At 34.7% G+C, this 12,544-nt stretch overlaps 1 protein-coding gene across 1 annotated transcript; it reads left to right on the top strand.

The window, feature by feature from the left end:
* The first annotated feature begins 381 nt into the window (after nucleotides 1-381).
* On the top strand, nucleotides 382-5,086 carry Arfrp1 (ADP-ribosylation factor related protein 1). Its single transcript, XM_022079141.2, has 5 exons — nucleotides 382-581; nucleotides 718-888; nucleotides 2,580-2,661; nucleotides 3,087-3,258; nucleotides 4,578-5,086. The coding sequence occupies exons 1-5, from the start codon at nucleotides 489-491 to the stop codon at nucleotides 4,666-4,668; spliced, it is 609 nt and encodes a 202-aa protein (XP_021934833.1). The 5' UTR covers nucleotides 382-488; the 3' UTR covers nucleotides 4,669-5,086.
* Nucleotides 5,087-12,544: the final 7,458 nt, after the last annotated feature.

Raw genomic sequence — 12,544 nt, forward strand, 5'->3', positions numbered from 1 at the left:
AAAAGACAAGTCATCTTCATACTTGCCACCATGAGAGTAGGATGATTTTCTTAAAAATATCTTATATTTAAAAACTGTACAGTATAAAATTGTTCCATTGATTTCTGTAAGTTTTATCACAAAATTAATCGACCTAACGACGGAGACAGTATGACCTCTGAAACGTTGGTGGAAATCTACCAGACCATACGGCGCAATAACCCAGAAGTCGGCAAACTTCAGACTCAAGCTGTGAAAACCTCTTATCGTACAAGTTATAGCAGTTAACTTTATTACCGACTGAAGTGCCACTACAGCCATGCAAACCACTGTTTGGTTTATAAATTTCTAGAAAATAGATGGCAGCTTGCATGGCGCTGCGTTGCAAACAATTGCATAGAATTGCACATCTGCGTGTGTGTTTGTGTTGATATAAAGATGTCAGTGTAGACGTCTGTATAGCGCAACAAGTACTAATATTTTAGTTGAATGTATAACATTGAAATATTATGTACACTCTCCTCCATGGCTTATATAAATATATTGCACAAAAGGATGAATACTGTGTTTTAATATTAGGTTTGGACAATGCTGGTAAAACAGTAAGTAGTTCTAAAGAACCTGGTTTCGTGGGCACTTTACCATAAATGAAATTGCAGTTGTGTACCATGTATTCAGTTTAAGTATTTTCTAGAGGGTAAAGAGTTTAAAATTCACCATAGCATGATTAATTTTCAGACGTATCTGGAAGCAGCCAAGACAAAGTTTACAAAAAACTACAAGGGAATGAAGCCAAGCAAAATTACGACCACAGTGGGATTGAATATTGGCAAGATTGATATTGCTGGAATCCGTCTCAATTTTTGGGACTTGGGTGGGCAAGAAGAATTGCAATCTCTATGGGACAAAGTGAGATAATTTGTTCTGTTTTCCTGCATGCATTTTGGATTATAACGTCATTGTTACATACAAAATCCTTACATTATATGCAGTAAAGTCAGGAAGTTCCCGGACTTGGAAGTTGAAGGGCTAGGTTGGCACATTCATCGCCCTGATAACGGAGGCGGTATGACGTCTGAAGCGTTGTTGGAAATCTACTAGACTACAGGGCTCAATAACCTAGAAGACAGCAATCATCAGACTCATCACTGTGTAAACCTCAAATCCTACATTCCCAGACTTGGCTTAGACACAGCCTGTTGTTTAGAATGCTCAAGCAAAGAATTGTCTTTTGAGAGTGGCTGTGCTTTGATGAAGTCCATGAATTTATTTTTACCATGTATTTATAAATCCCCAAAGGGGGCAGAGAATTTTCTTCTAGTCTATGCATCCAGACTGGTGCTGGGACCCACCCAGCTAAATATCTAGTGGGTACTGGATTCCTTTCCTGCGGGTAAAGCATGGTCGTGGCGTGACACTGACCCCTCACCTCTTAAGTTAAGAATGAGTAGGAGCTGTACCTCCTCTCCCCCCCAATTGCCTAAATGGCACATAGTGGGACAGCTTTACTTTGCTTTTACTTTTTACATATTAAAAAAATAGGTAGAGGATTTGAGGTTATCATGGCAATAAGTCTGAAGCTGGCTGTCTTCTGGGTTCTTGCGTCATGTAATGTGGTAGAAGTTTATGAAAATTTCAAACGGTCCTTGCTTCTTCCATTATCAGGGCCCTGATGATGGAGGCACAAAAACCCAGAAGACAGCCAACTTCTTTAAATATGGATGCATTATGTACATTATGAAGCAAAATGTGGAACAATATGTCACATTCAGAAAATACTAATAAATGCAATACAGGTATTGATACATCTTCAAAACAGAATACCCTGCAATTATAATTACATTATTAATATTTCTTTAGCATTTATAGAATATATAGGTAAAATTCCAATTTATTTAGAATATGTTTATTACCAAATTAACATTTCAGGTAATTATTTATACATACAAATTTTACACATTTAATTTACAGTCAGATACTTGATTAAAGTGTTTAATTATCAAATGTTTCAAGTTGTTAAAAATGGTTTCAGTTGCACAATCTGTATAGTGCTTATAACTTGCAGTTTTAGAATTGATAGACAGGAAAAAATGCATTATACTGTGATGTCTATGCAGCTGTTGTGTAGATGCAGAAAGAATATTATGAACATGATTGAGCATCTAGCAAGAAATACAAATGAAAGACTAATCATAGTTTAAGGATAAATTTTGAATGTTTGTCATAGATATATTTTGGGGAAAACTGAAGCATTTGATTTGGCTACCCACTCTTCCACCTCCATTCTGTCTGCCATGGCTTGCAGCTTGTGATTGATCACACACTGATAATTAACAAAATCTTTTAATAGTAGTTATTGTACAAAGCTGGGGGGAAAAATCCAGCTTTGTCATTTCATATCTTATATAGTCTATAAATATGTAAGTATTACAAACAGTATGAGTGAAGTCTGAATCCATCAGTCAGCATTCCATGCCCTATCTCCAAAGAAATGACAAAAATAATCACCTGTGTATTCTGCAACTTTGTTATTAAATGCAAGTGAGTAGTTCATTATTTGGTTGTATTAATTCTTTTGCTTTATATTTCTTTTGTTGCAGTATTATGCTGAGTCTCATGCTTTGATCTATATTGTGGATTCATCAGACAGAGACCGTATACCAGACTCAAAGGAAGCTTTTGGTATGCTTATTTCTTTAATATTATATTTATTTTTTGTAGAGGTATTTTGTTCCAGTCTATGATGTATGTGCATTAATAAACCAAAAAGTGTGCTTTCTATCCTCTCTCACACCTAAACTCTATGAAGCCTCCTGGTCAGTAGATACTATGGGAAGGTCTTTGAGGCTGAAGTGGGTAGTGTGTAATGATAACCATTTGTCTCAGTTTTATGCTGAAACATAAAATACTTGGAGCTTTACTTCTGCTCCTGCTATACTGCTTCATGGTATGTAATTAATTAAATTTAACATATTTGAAAATAGTGTCCAACAAGGCAAAAGTTACTGCATTTTATCTTATACATGTTTCCATATAGGTACTTGCACATTAGTATCATTCCTTAAGATGCTTTATATTATATGTTGCCAATGTTATGCTGTTGACAGATAAAATGATTTCCAGTAACTGCTTGAATGGAGTTCCTCTTCTTGTATTAGCAAACAAGCAGGATATTCCAGACTGCATGGGAGTGCGTGAAGTGAAGCCCATCTTTAATCAGAGTGCTCATTTGATTGGTCGAAGAGACTGTATGGTGATGCCTGTATCAGCTCTGACTGGGTATGGAAAGATTATTTTGGTGATCAGCTTTGATAAATTTACCTCTCACAGTATTGTAACAGACTGAATTATGTTATAGGATAAATGAATACATCCAACCAGCATTTTGTTTCTTAAGATTTATGTAGTAAGACATTTACTGAGGAAGATCTCAAAATAGTTTTTTATAAGAAAGAGGAAGAGATGATTTTTATTTAGGAAAAGTCTATGTCAGTTTTAATAAGTATTAATACACTTTTGGAAGTTAATAAATTTAACAGTGTACATTAAATCAACAGATGATTCATGGTACATTCACTTAAGATTAATTTGCAAAATAATTTCATGAAAGAATGATGCCTTCATTATTTCTGTTCTGTGTCATATACAGGTAGCCCTCGATTTACGCCTGGGATGCATTCCTGGACGAACCGGTCTAAACAGAATCGGCGTAAATTGAAACTCTTTTATAATGTAAATCAGTGGGAAGTCAATGACATGCGTTCCCAGCACCCAAACATTGACGAGTAATATAATGACATTACATTTAAAGTTCTGAAATCACGTAAATAAAATAAAGGGAATTAAGAAAATATATTTTATACACCTACAATCGGCAATTCGTTGGTCCCCGTGATTGACTGCGATTCTTTCATGTGATTGATGTGTACAGTCATCTCTGCTGTTATGAGATAGTTGCATTCATGTAAGACGCCAACCTATAGAAAATTGTGTAGTAAAAATAACCCCGGTACCTCCGCAGAGATTAAATTAGTCCTTTGAAAGTTTAAAGTACCAGGAATTAAATTGCATAAGAGCAAACTTGCATATGCAAAAGTTTGCATTTCACAAACAGCTTTTACTGATTCATCGATCTCATTGGAACAAATTCGCGTTAATGATACATACGTAATTGCAGAGGTGACTGTATTTATAATTTTTATTCAAAATCAGCGACGTAAGAATTACGATTTAGTATAAGAATCATTACGAGATGCATTGTAAAACGTTATAAATAATAGTAAAATATATTTTTTTCACTTTTTGACTTGCCGGTTTCAAAATCGGCGCAAATCGAGGGTTACCTGTACTGTTTTATGTCTTTCCATTGTTAAGTTGTGGGCGTTTATGTTACAAAATGTCACATTTATATGTTCTGAGTCATAATCATGGCATGTTGGCATTTTTAATTTGAAGAAATTATTTTTTATGTCAAATAATAATTCTAAATTTTAGTTTGAATTTTAATTTAAAAAATATATGTAGTAAGTCATGAAGATGCCTGAGGTATGGGTCTGGTGAGACAAGAATTTTGTTTTGTATTTTTGTTGTTGTTGCAGGGATGGTATTGATGAAGGGATACGATGGCTTGTGGATTGTATTAAACGTAACAGGGAAATCAGGCCACCGAGGAATCAGGATGACACTTGAGTCTAAAATAATTATAACTTCTTGTTACAAGGAACAAATTGCTATTTGATGAGCCATATGAACTTGGATGAGTGTGATTATAATGCCTAAGGTTTATATAATCTTTGTTTCTTGGGAATACCAAAGCATGTTAAAATATTACAAATATTCAGAATTGCTTGTTGTTTATTTGTTTTTAAGTCCCTTTTGCTACTGTCACAAATTGTGGCATTTTAGTACACCATGTCTCTTTCAGTATTGTTGTCAGTTATACTTGTTAGCTGTATTGTTGCTTGTAGCATTTGGGATCACATGTTTAGATTCTTAGTAAGTCTCACCATTCAGTACATAAGAATTTAGCTCTCTTACAAGGTAACAAAGTGAAAGTTAAAATGGAAATAATTTAACTACCACATAAAGATTATACAGTTTACAGATATGTAGCTTCTCCTTTTTCTGGTCATGAACTTATTACCTGTTTCAGCCTCATGACTGTGACTGTCTTTTTTACATACTTACTCACTCCATGGAGCCAAGTCCTTTCTGAGAAGCAAACAGTTGCTCTGCCACTCTAGAAATTCCCAACGTTTTTTGGAATCTGAAGGTTCATTACCATGTTCACAAGAGCCCACCACTGGTCCGTCCTGAGTCAGATGAATTCAGTCCATACCACCCCATCCTATTGCTCTAAGATCCATTTTAATATTATCCTCCCCGTACGTCTAACTCTTCCTAGTGGTCTCCTTCCTTCTGGTTTGCCTACCAAAACCCTGTATGCCTTCCTCTTCTCTCCCATGCAGGTTATGTGACCTGCCCATCTCATCCTCCTTGACTTGATCAGTCTAATTATATTTGATGAGAAGTACAACTTAATGAAGCTCTTAATTATTCATATTTCTCCTTACTAATTCATTCCTCTTAGGTCCAAATATTATCCTCAGCACCCTGTTCTCAAATGCCCTCAGTCTGCATTCCTCCATACGTAGGTGTCAGAGACCAAGTTTTACACCCATACAGAAATACAGGCAAAATTGTGACTTAATGGTCTTAATTGTCATTCAAGTCTTTGTCATCCATTGGGTCAGTATTCAAAAAGTTGTTTTAGATATCTGGAACATATCCTTCTGACATGATACAGACAATTTTGTTCATACTGTGTTAATTTAATTTCAATTGGATTTACATCAAGTTCTAAATATTTTAGTTTCTTTTGTGATCTAAAAAGTAAGTTCTGCTGTGCATTTCATGAATTTCTTTTCTGCTATCTTTAGTTTTCTTATATATTTTGTAGCTATAAGTCTAAAACTTTAGCACAAGGTATCAGTAATCTTACATACAAAAATTTGATGGACTACCTGATGCATAATTTTAAATGAACATTATGCAAGGAAAAAATTATAATAAATGTATCTTCTTGTGAAAAGGATAAGACTTGTGAATCAGCAGTTTATCAGGATTTTGTACACCGATTTGCAGAGCGATGGACACAGTTTGTACTTCTTGCTTATTTTTTTAAGCCTTTGCTGTCCAATGTCAGACTGAGTCTGCCATTTAAAAATCCGAGTTCTGCTCCAATGTTGGATTCAGTCCGCCAAGTGTTTTATGAATGTTATACATGATCTGGAGTGAAGCTGAAGCTGACAAACAGTGTCAGCATATTGTTTAAGGCTTCATCTGTGCACTAGTGTTATCCAAGTTTTCCTCGTAATACTTCGTGAATCTTATAATAGTGAAAAGAGGCTGGAGAGAAATGTCGTTTTATTGTAACATGAGTACAAGGAAGCCAGGACTCAACCCCAAGTGTTTTGCCATATATCATACAGTGAAGAAATACCATTAGGTGTGTAGGTGTCATATTTACTTAGAATAGAAATATTTTATATCTGATAAAGTTATAAAATAAATATCCCATTTTCCTTGTAGGAATTTCTATTTTCTTAATTATTTTTAACGCATAGAGCAATCCACCACTGATATATCAACATTCATTCATTTTCTTATCAAGCATTCTTTGTGTGTAGTGACATCGTTTACACTTCGCATTCTGTTTTAAATTTCTGTTGCTGAACTTGGTCTTGAACTTACGAACACAATCAGCATGAAAGGAAGCATAGCTCTGAGATTATGAAATCCAATGCTTATACATCATATATCTTCATGCAGTGGTGGCTTGTGAGTCTCAGCAGTGGTAGTGTTGTGCAAGGGGGGGAAATCAGAATAGTTTTTCTACACTTAACAATATAAATAAATGAAAAGAAAATTTACATCAGGAGAAAACCCATATGTGTTCGACGATGTTTTAACAGAGAGCTGTATTTGTATTTAAAAGGGACTGCAAAGGATTAAATTATCCACTCTTAATTTTTCATTTGTCTTTTTATTCTATAATTGCATTATTTTCTCTCTATGAATCTGATTTATCTGTCTTACTGTTAATAAATTAAAGGATATCATATCGTTTTGGTCAGAAACCTTGTATATACTATATTCATATATGGAGCCTTCACTTGCTGTTTTAATTCACCACTCTGAGACCTTTAGTGAAGTTGCTGCATGTATGCTATTCACTGAATTAACATAATTGAGCATGGCTTTCAGTTATATGTGATTAGTACTGATTCGGTTATGGAGATGTATTGGTTCTTCATACACACATTAATGTCTACATTACAAATGTGGACAGGTATCTGAATGTTTTCTTTTGTTGTTTTCTTTGTTCATATGTTCCCAGAAACATAAGCACTAAAATGTTGATGATTTTGTCTTAAAAATTAGCTAGTTATTATATTTTAAAAAACAAATCTTGCAACATCATAAAGGTTATTTTTGAACATTTTGATGCTGTGTGTAAATTATGACAATGGTCATGTATCTTATTCTTCATAAGGTATTGAAGTTTTATTGGTTTGTCCTGGTAGTTATCAATGATGAGCCAGATAACATCATATGTTATATCATTGTTTTTGTTACTAATTATATCTATTTTATTTAGTACCCATTATTTTTATTGTTTACTCTTCTTCTTCTTCTTATAGCGTTATAACCCTGTGTGGGTCTTAGCTTGTTCGATGATTTTTTTCCATTCTGTCCTATCATTCACAATTCTTCTCCATCCCCTTACTCCCATCGTCCTCACATCCTCCTCCACGTCGTCTATCCATCGTTTCCGTGGTCTCCCTCTCATCCTTCTTCCCATCGGTCTCCATTCCATCACTCTTATAGTTGCCCTGTTTTTTTCCATTCTTGCAACATGGCCAAGCCAGGCTAACCTTTTGCTTTTGATCAGCCTCACAATATCTCCCTGTATGATACAATCTAGTTCATGATTCATTCTAATTCTCCAGGAGCCATCACTATTCTGTGTTGGACCATAGATTTTCCGTAATATTTTGCGTTTAAATATTCTAAGTTGTTGCTCATCAAAGCTAGTTCAGGCTTCACATCCATATGTGACTACTGGTCTTATCAGAACTTTATAGATTCTCAGTTTAAGTTCCCTCCCCAGTATTTTAGACTTCATTAAATTCTGATAGGCGTAATAACATCTATTACCATTCACAATACATGCTTTAATTTCATTAGTTACTGAATTTATAGTATTAATCTGTGAACCCAGGTAATTAAAATTCTGCACATGTTCAAAATTATAATGTCCTATTCTCAATTTATTTGTGACATTTCTTTGCTGCTCTTGTAACTTTCATATATTTTGTTTTCAATTCATTTATTTTTAGCCCCCTTAATTGTGTTTCTTCTATCAATTTTAATACTGTTTCTTTCAGTGCAGCTTTATTTCTGCTAATAATAGCTATATCATCTGCATACACACTCACTTGTATTGAGATCTGAAGTTTCCAAATAGATGCTTCCAGTGTCAGGTTAAAAAGCATTGTTGAGAGAGCATCTCCTTGTCTAACTCCCATATTGACATTAAATGGTTTAGTTAGCTCACCATCTACTCTTTCTACTGCCTTGGAGTCTTTCAACATTGCTCTAATGAGCCTGACGTATTTAGATGGTATCCCTAATAGGAGAATATCGCTTAACATTTGGTCCCTATTGAGACTATCAAATGCTTGTCTGAAGTCCACATATAAATTATGTAAGTCAATATTATATTCATAGGCTTTCTCTTGAATCTGTCTCAATACAAATATCTGGTCTATCGTTCATCTATCTGCTCTAAAGCCACACTGATACTCTCCTAACATGTCTTCTACATATACAACCAATCTATTATATAGAATGCTTGACAAGATTTTATATATTACATTCAGAAGTGTAATTCCTCTATAATTGGTACACTCCATTTTATCTCCTTTTTTATGTATAGGTTGTATTACTCCTAGGGTCCATTCTTCTGGAATCTTTTCTTCTTTCCAGATTAACAATATCAGATATTCTCTCCCATAACTTGACTCCCCATTTTTTTAGTAGTTCAGCAGTAATCCCATCACTTCCGGGTGCTTTACCATTTTTCAGACATTTGATTACTTTTTGTACTTCTTCGAACATAGGATCTTCAATATAATTATCCACAGTATAATATGTCGGCTGCTCTGTCTCAATTATATTTCCGGTCAGGATACCACTAAAATACTCTTTCCATCTATTAACAATATCACGGTTCTCTGTCAATAAATTTCCTTGACTATCTTTACATGCTACAGCTTTAGGTCTGTATTCTTGTGTTACTTCTTTAAGCTCCTTATGAGATTTTCTACTTTCATTTCTACGATGGTGTTCTATCATACTGTTGATCTTTCTTCCTAATGCTTCTCTTTTCTTCTTTCTACATATTCTGGTGGCCAATATCCGTTTTTAATTATAAAGATTTCTATTAGCTCTCGTATTTCGTTTCAAACATTTCATTCTAGCTTGCTTCTTCTGTTCCACGACTGATCTACATTCATCATCATACCAATCTTCATTTCTTGATCTTCTTGTCTCTCCAACAGTTATATGTGCTGTATTTAAAAAGGCATTCTTTATGCAGTTCCAATCATCTTCAATATTAGGCCCTTTTTATATCTTTTGTAATTCTAAGTTTAAATTATATTGATACTCCTGTACTGTGCCACTCTCTTCTAATTTGTCTACATTCCATCTTTTAATTCTTTCCATTTTCCCTTCATAACCATAGATATTTTTTGGTTCATTCTAAACCCAACTAAATAATTGTCCGAATCAGAATTTGCCCCTTGGAATGTGCGCACATTTTCCACATCTGTCGCCCATCTCCTAGATACCAATATATGATCTATTTGATTAAAATTATATGTTCCAGGAATTTTCCAAGTACCCTTATGAATATCTTTCCTTGGGAAGTATGTGCTCATGACCCTTAAATTATTTGCAGCTGCAAATCGTGCTACCCTTAGGCCATTATTATTAGTTTCTTCATGTAGACTATTCCTTCCAAATAGTTCTTCTTTCCCAAGCTTTGCATTATAATCACCAAGTACTATTATCATGTCATGTTTCGAAATTTTATCACATACAGACTGCAATTCATCATAAAAACCATCTACTGCCACCTCTTCTGTCCCCTCGATTGGTGCATAGACATTAACAAGGGTTATATTATAGAATTTCCCTTTTACTCTAAGTGTACATATTCTTTCACTTACTGGCGTACAGGCCAGCACAGCCTTACACATTTGTCTGGTAACAATAAATCCTACTCCACATTCTCCTTGTCTATCGTCTTTCCCAGAATAATATATGGAGAATTTTGCCTTATTAATTACTCCCTTACTTTTCCATCTAATTTCTTGTATAGCGACAATTTCCATTCTATATTTTATAATTTCATCAGTTATACCATTCATCGCTCCTACTTGTAACAGAGTGCGCACATTCCACGTTCCAATATTTAGTACCATATTTTTATCCTTTTTCCTTGCTAATGTTCGTCTTCGTGAGGACAGTCCGGTTTCATTCATCAAATTATTCTCAACTTTATTCTTTTTTACAAGGCTGGGTTGTTAGCCCTGCGCTCAACCCCCAACCTGGAGGACCAGGGACTCTTCTGTCTGGGTTACCATACCATAGCCAGAAAGACTCAGTTTTGAGGCGCTGGGTACTCGCCCTCACCCCCCCTCCTTGAGGGTAGCATTTGATGGTTGTGCTGAAAAATTATCAGCTTGAGCACTTTTCTAGATTTATTGAGGTTGTCAGTCTGGTACTGGCGTCCTCCTAGAAGCTCACCAACCATCCATTCACCCTCCTCCTTTATCTGGGCTTGGGACCAGCACTGTGACATATCAAGATACATCACAGAGGCGGAGTTATTGTTTACTCTATACATTTAGCTTATTTTCTTTACTATTTAAGGAATGTATATATTTCTTCATGACCATGTGCATGAATCTGCTTTCACCTCCTAATTTTGTTCAGTTGTGACTGCAATGCAATTTGGAAATAAACCAGCCTTTGTTATTAATTCTCTATTATCAGTAATAAATGCCAGCATCGTGACTATGGAAACTGATTCTGAGATGAGAATAACACCATTGTAGAACTGAAGTTATGTGTGGCAGTTTTCAGATATTTTTTAAATTTATAACAAAAATCACCAAACAATGAATACCACCTGTTAGTAATTATCATCTTTCCTAAAGTATCTGAATTGCCCATACACTTATACTTTCATTCCTGCTGTACCATTTCTCATATTTATATATTAAGGAGGTTCAGTGTAACCCCATCTGTGGCCACATTTTGTTGAATACATTGGAAGATGAACATACTCCATATAGTCTTGATGGGTGTATCTGCATTTTAATAACTCAGTTACCTGAAGAATGAAGGACACCAGTTCCATTTGGATATGTGTGCTTGATCTCCTAGACAATCTTCATATTTTTCCTTATGCAATAGATAGTTATCTGAATATTTTTAAGCATTAAAATCATACTTATGAGTATGTCCTTTAATATTCTGCATAGCTTCTGTATTTTCAGTCTTTTGCCTCTTATGTTTGGTCTGTAGGATGCCAGCATCCTGACTGAGGCCTAGGTGATGTGTGCTGACTGATTTACAATCAGTCATGCTGTAATTTATGTGTAGTTAGTAGCATGCTATTCAGTCTTAATCATAAAAGGCTTACAACTTTTCTAGAAAAGCTGCAGGTATTTACCAGTAAATAGTGGAACTATCTCAAAATAGTGTGCATTTATCTGTGGCCAGACTATGACAAGCATTCTGTGCCCATTTGAAAGCAAAGTCTCCCTTTTTCCATTCTGCTAAAAACTGGTGAGACTTTAATATTGCACTTATTGTGTTGATTTATCACATGTTAAAGATATTGATTTGTGCAGAATTTGAAGACATGGGTTCCTTAAAAAATATCTCACCATTTTCTAATGGTGATAAAAGCACCATAAACATGTTAAAGCATTTTGTATTGTAATTTCTATGAATATATGGATGTAAGTTATCATGAAATGAATAAGAAATAATTTATGTATGAATGATGGAATTGATTCAATTACAATTGCATTATCATTCACCTCTGCTTAGGCATGTGAACGTGAGGCCAGCAGTCAGCTTAGGCTCTCTGGAGCTGTTACGCCACGGATTTAATTTTTTTTAATTTAACAATTGCATTATGAAATTTATGGAAGCATGTAACTTTAAACTATACATGTCAATGTTTGTCAATTTCAGTTCATGTGCTCATTATTAGTAAGCGTGACCTAGCAATGTCAGTAAAGACTAAAATGCATTTTCTTCAAATCACTAACAGAACTTCTTTCAATATACTGTAAAGTGTGTTTGGTGATTGACATTTCTTATCTATTGGTGCATGGTTTAACACACCCATATGGGGTTTAGAGATTATGTGACTCAAGGATTCTGTGATAACTGTATTATCAGAATTGTAACAGACATG

Source organism: Zootermopsis nevadensis, unplaced genomic scaffold (assembly GCF_977971745.1).
Source record: "Zootermopsis nevadensis isolate Lab colony 2312 unplaced genomic scaffold, Znev_1.0 Znev_ptg000010l, whole genome shotgun sequence".
Classification (NCBI taxonomy): Eukaryota; Metazoa; Arthropoda; class Insecta; order Blattodea; family Termopsidae; genus Zootermopsis; species Zootermopsis nevadensis.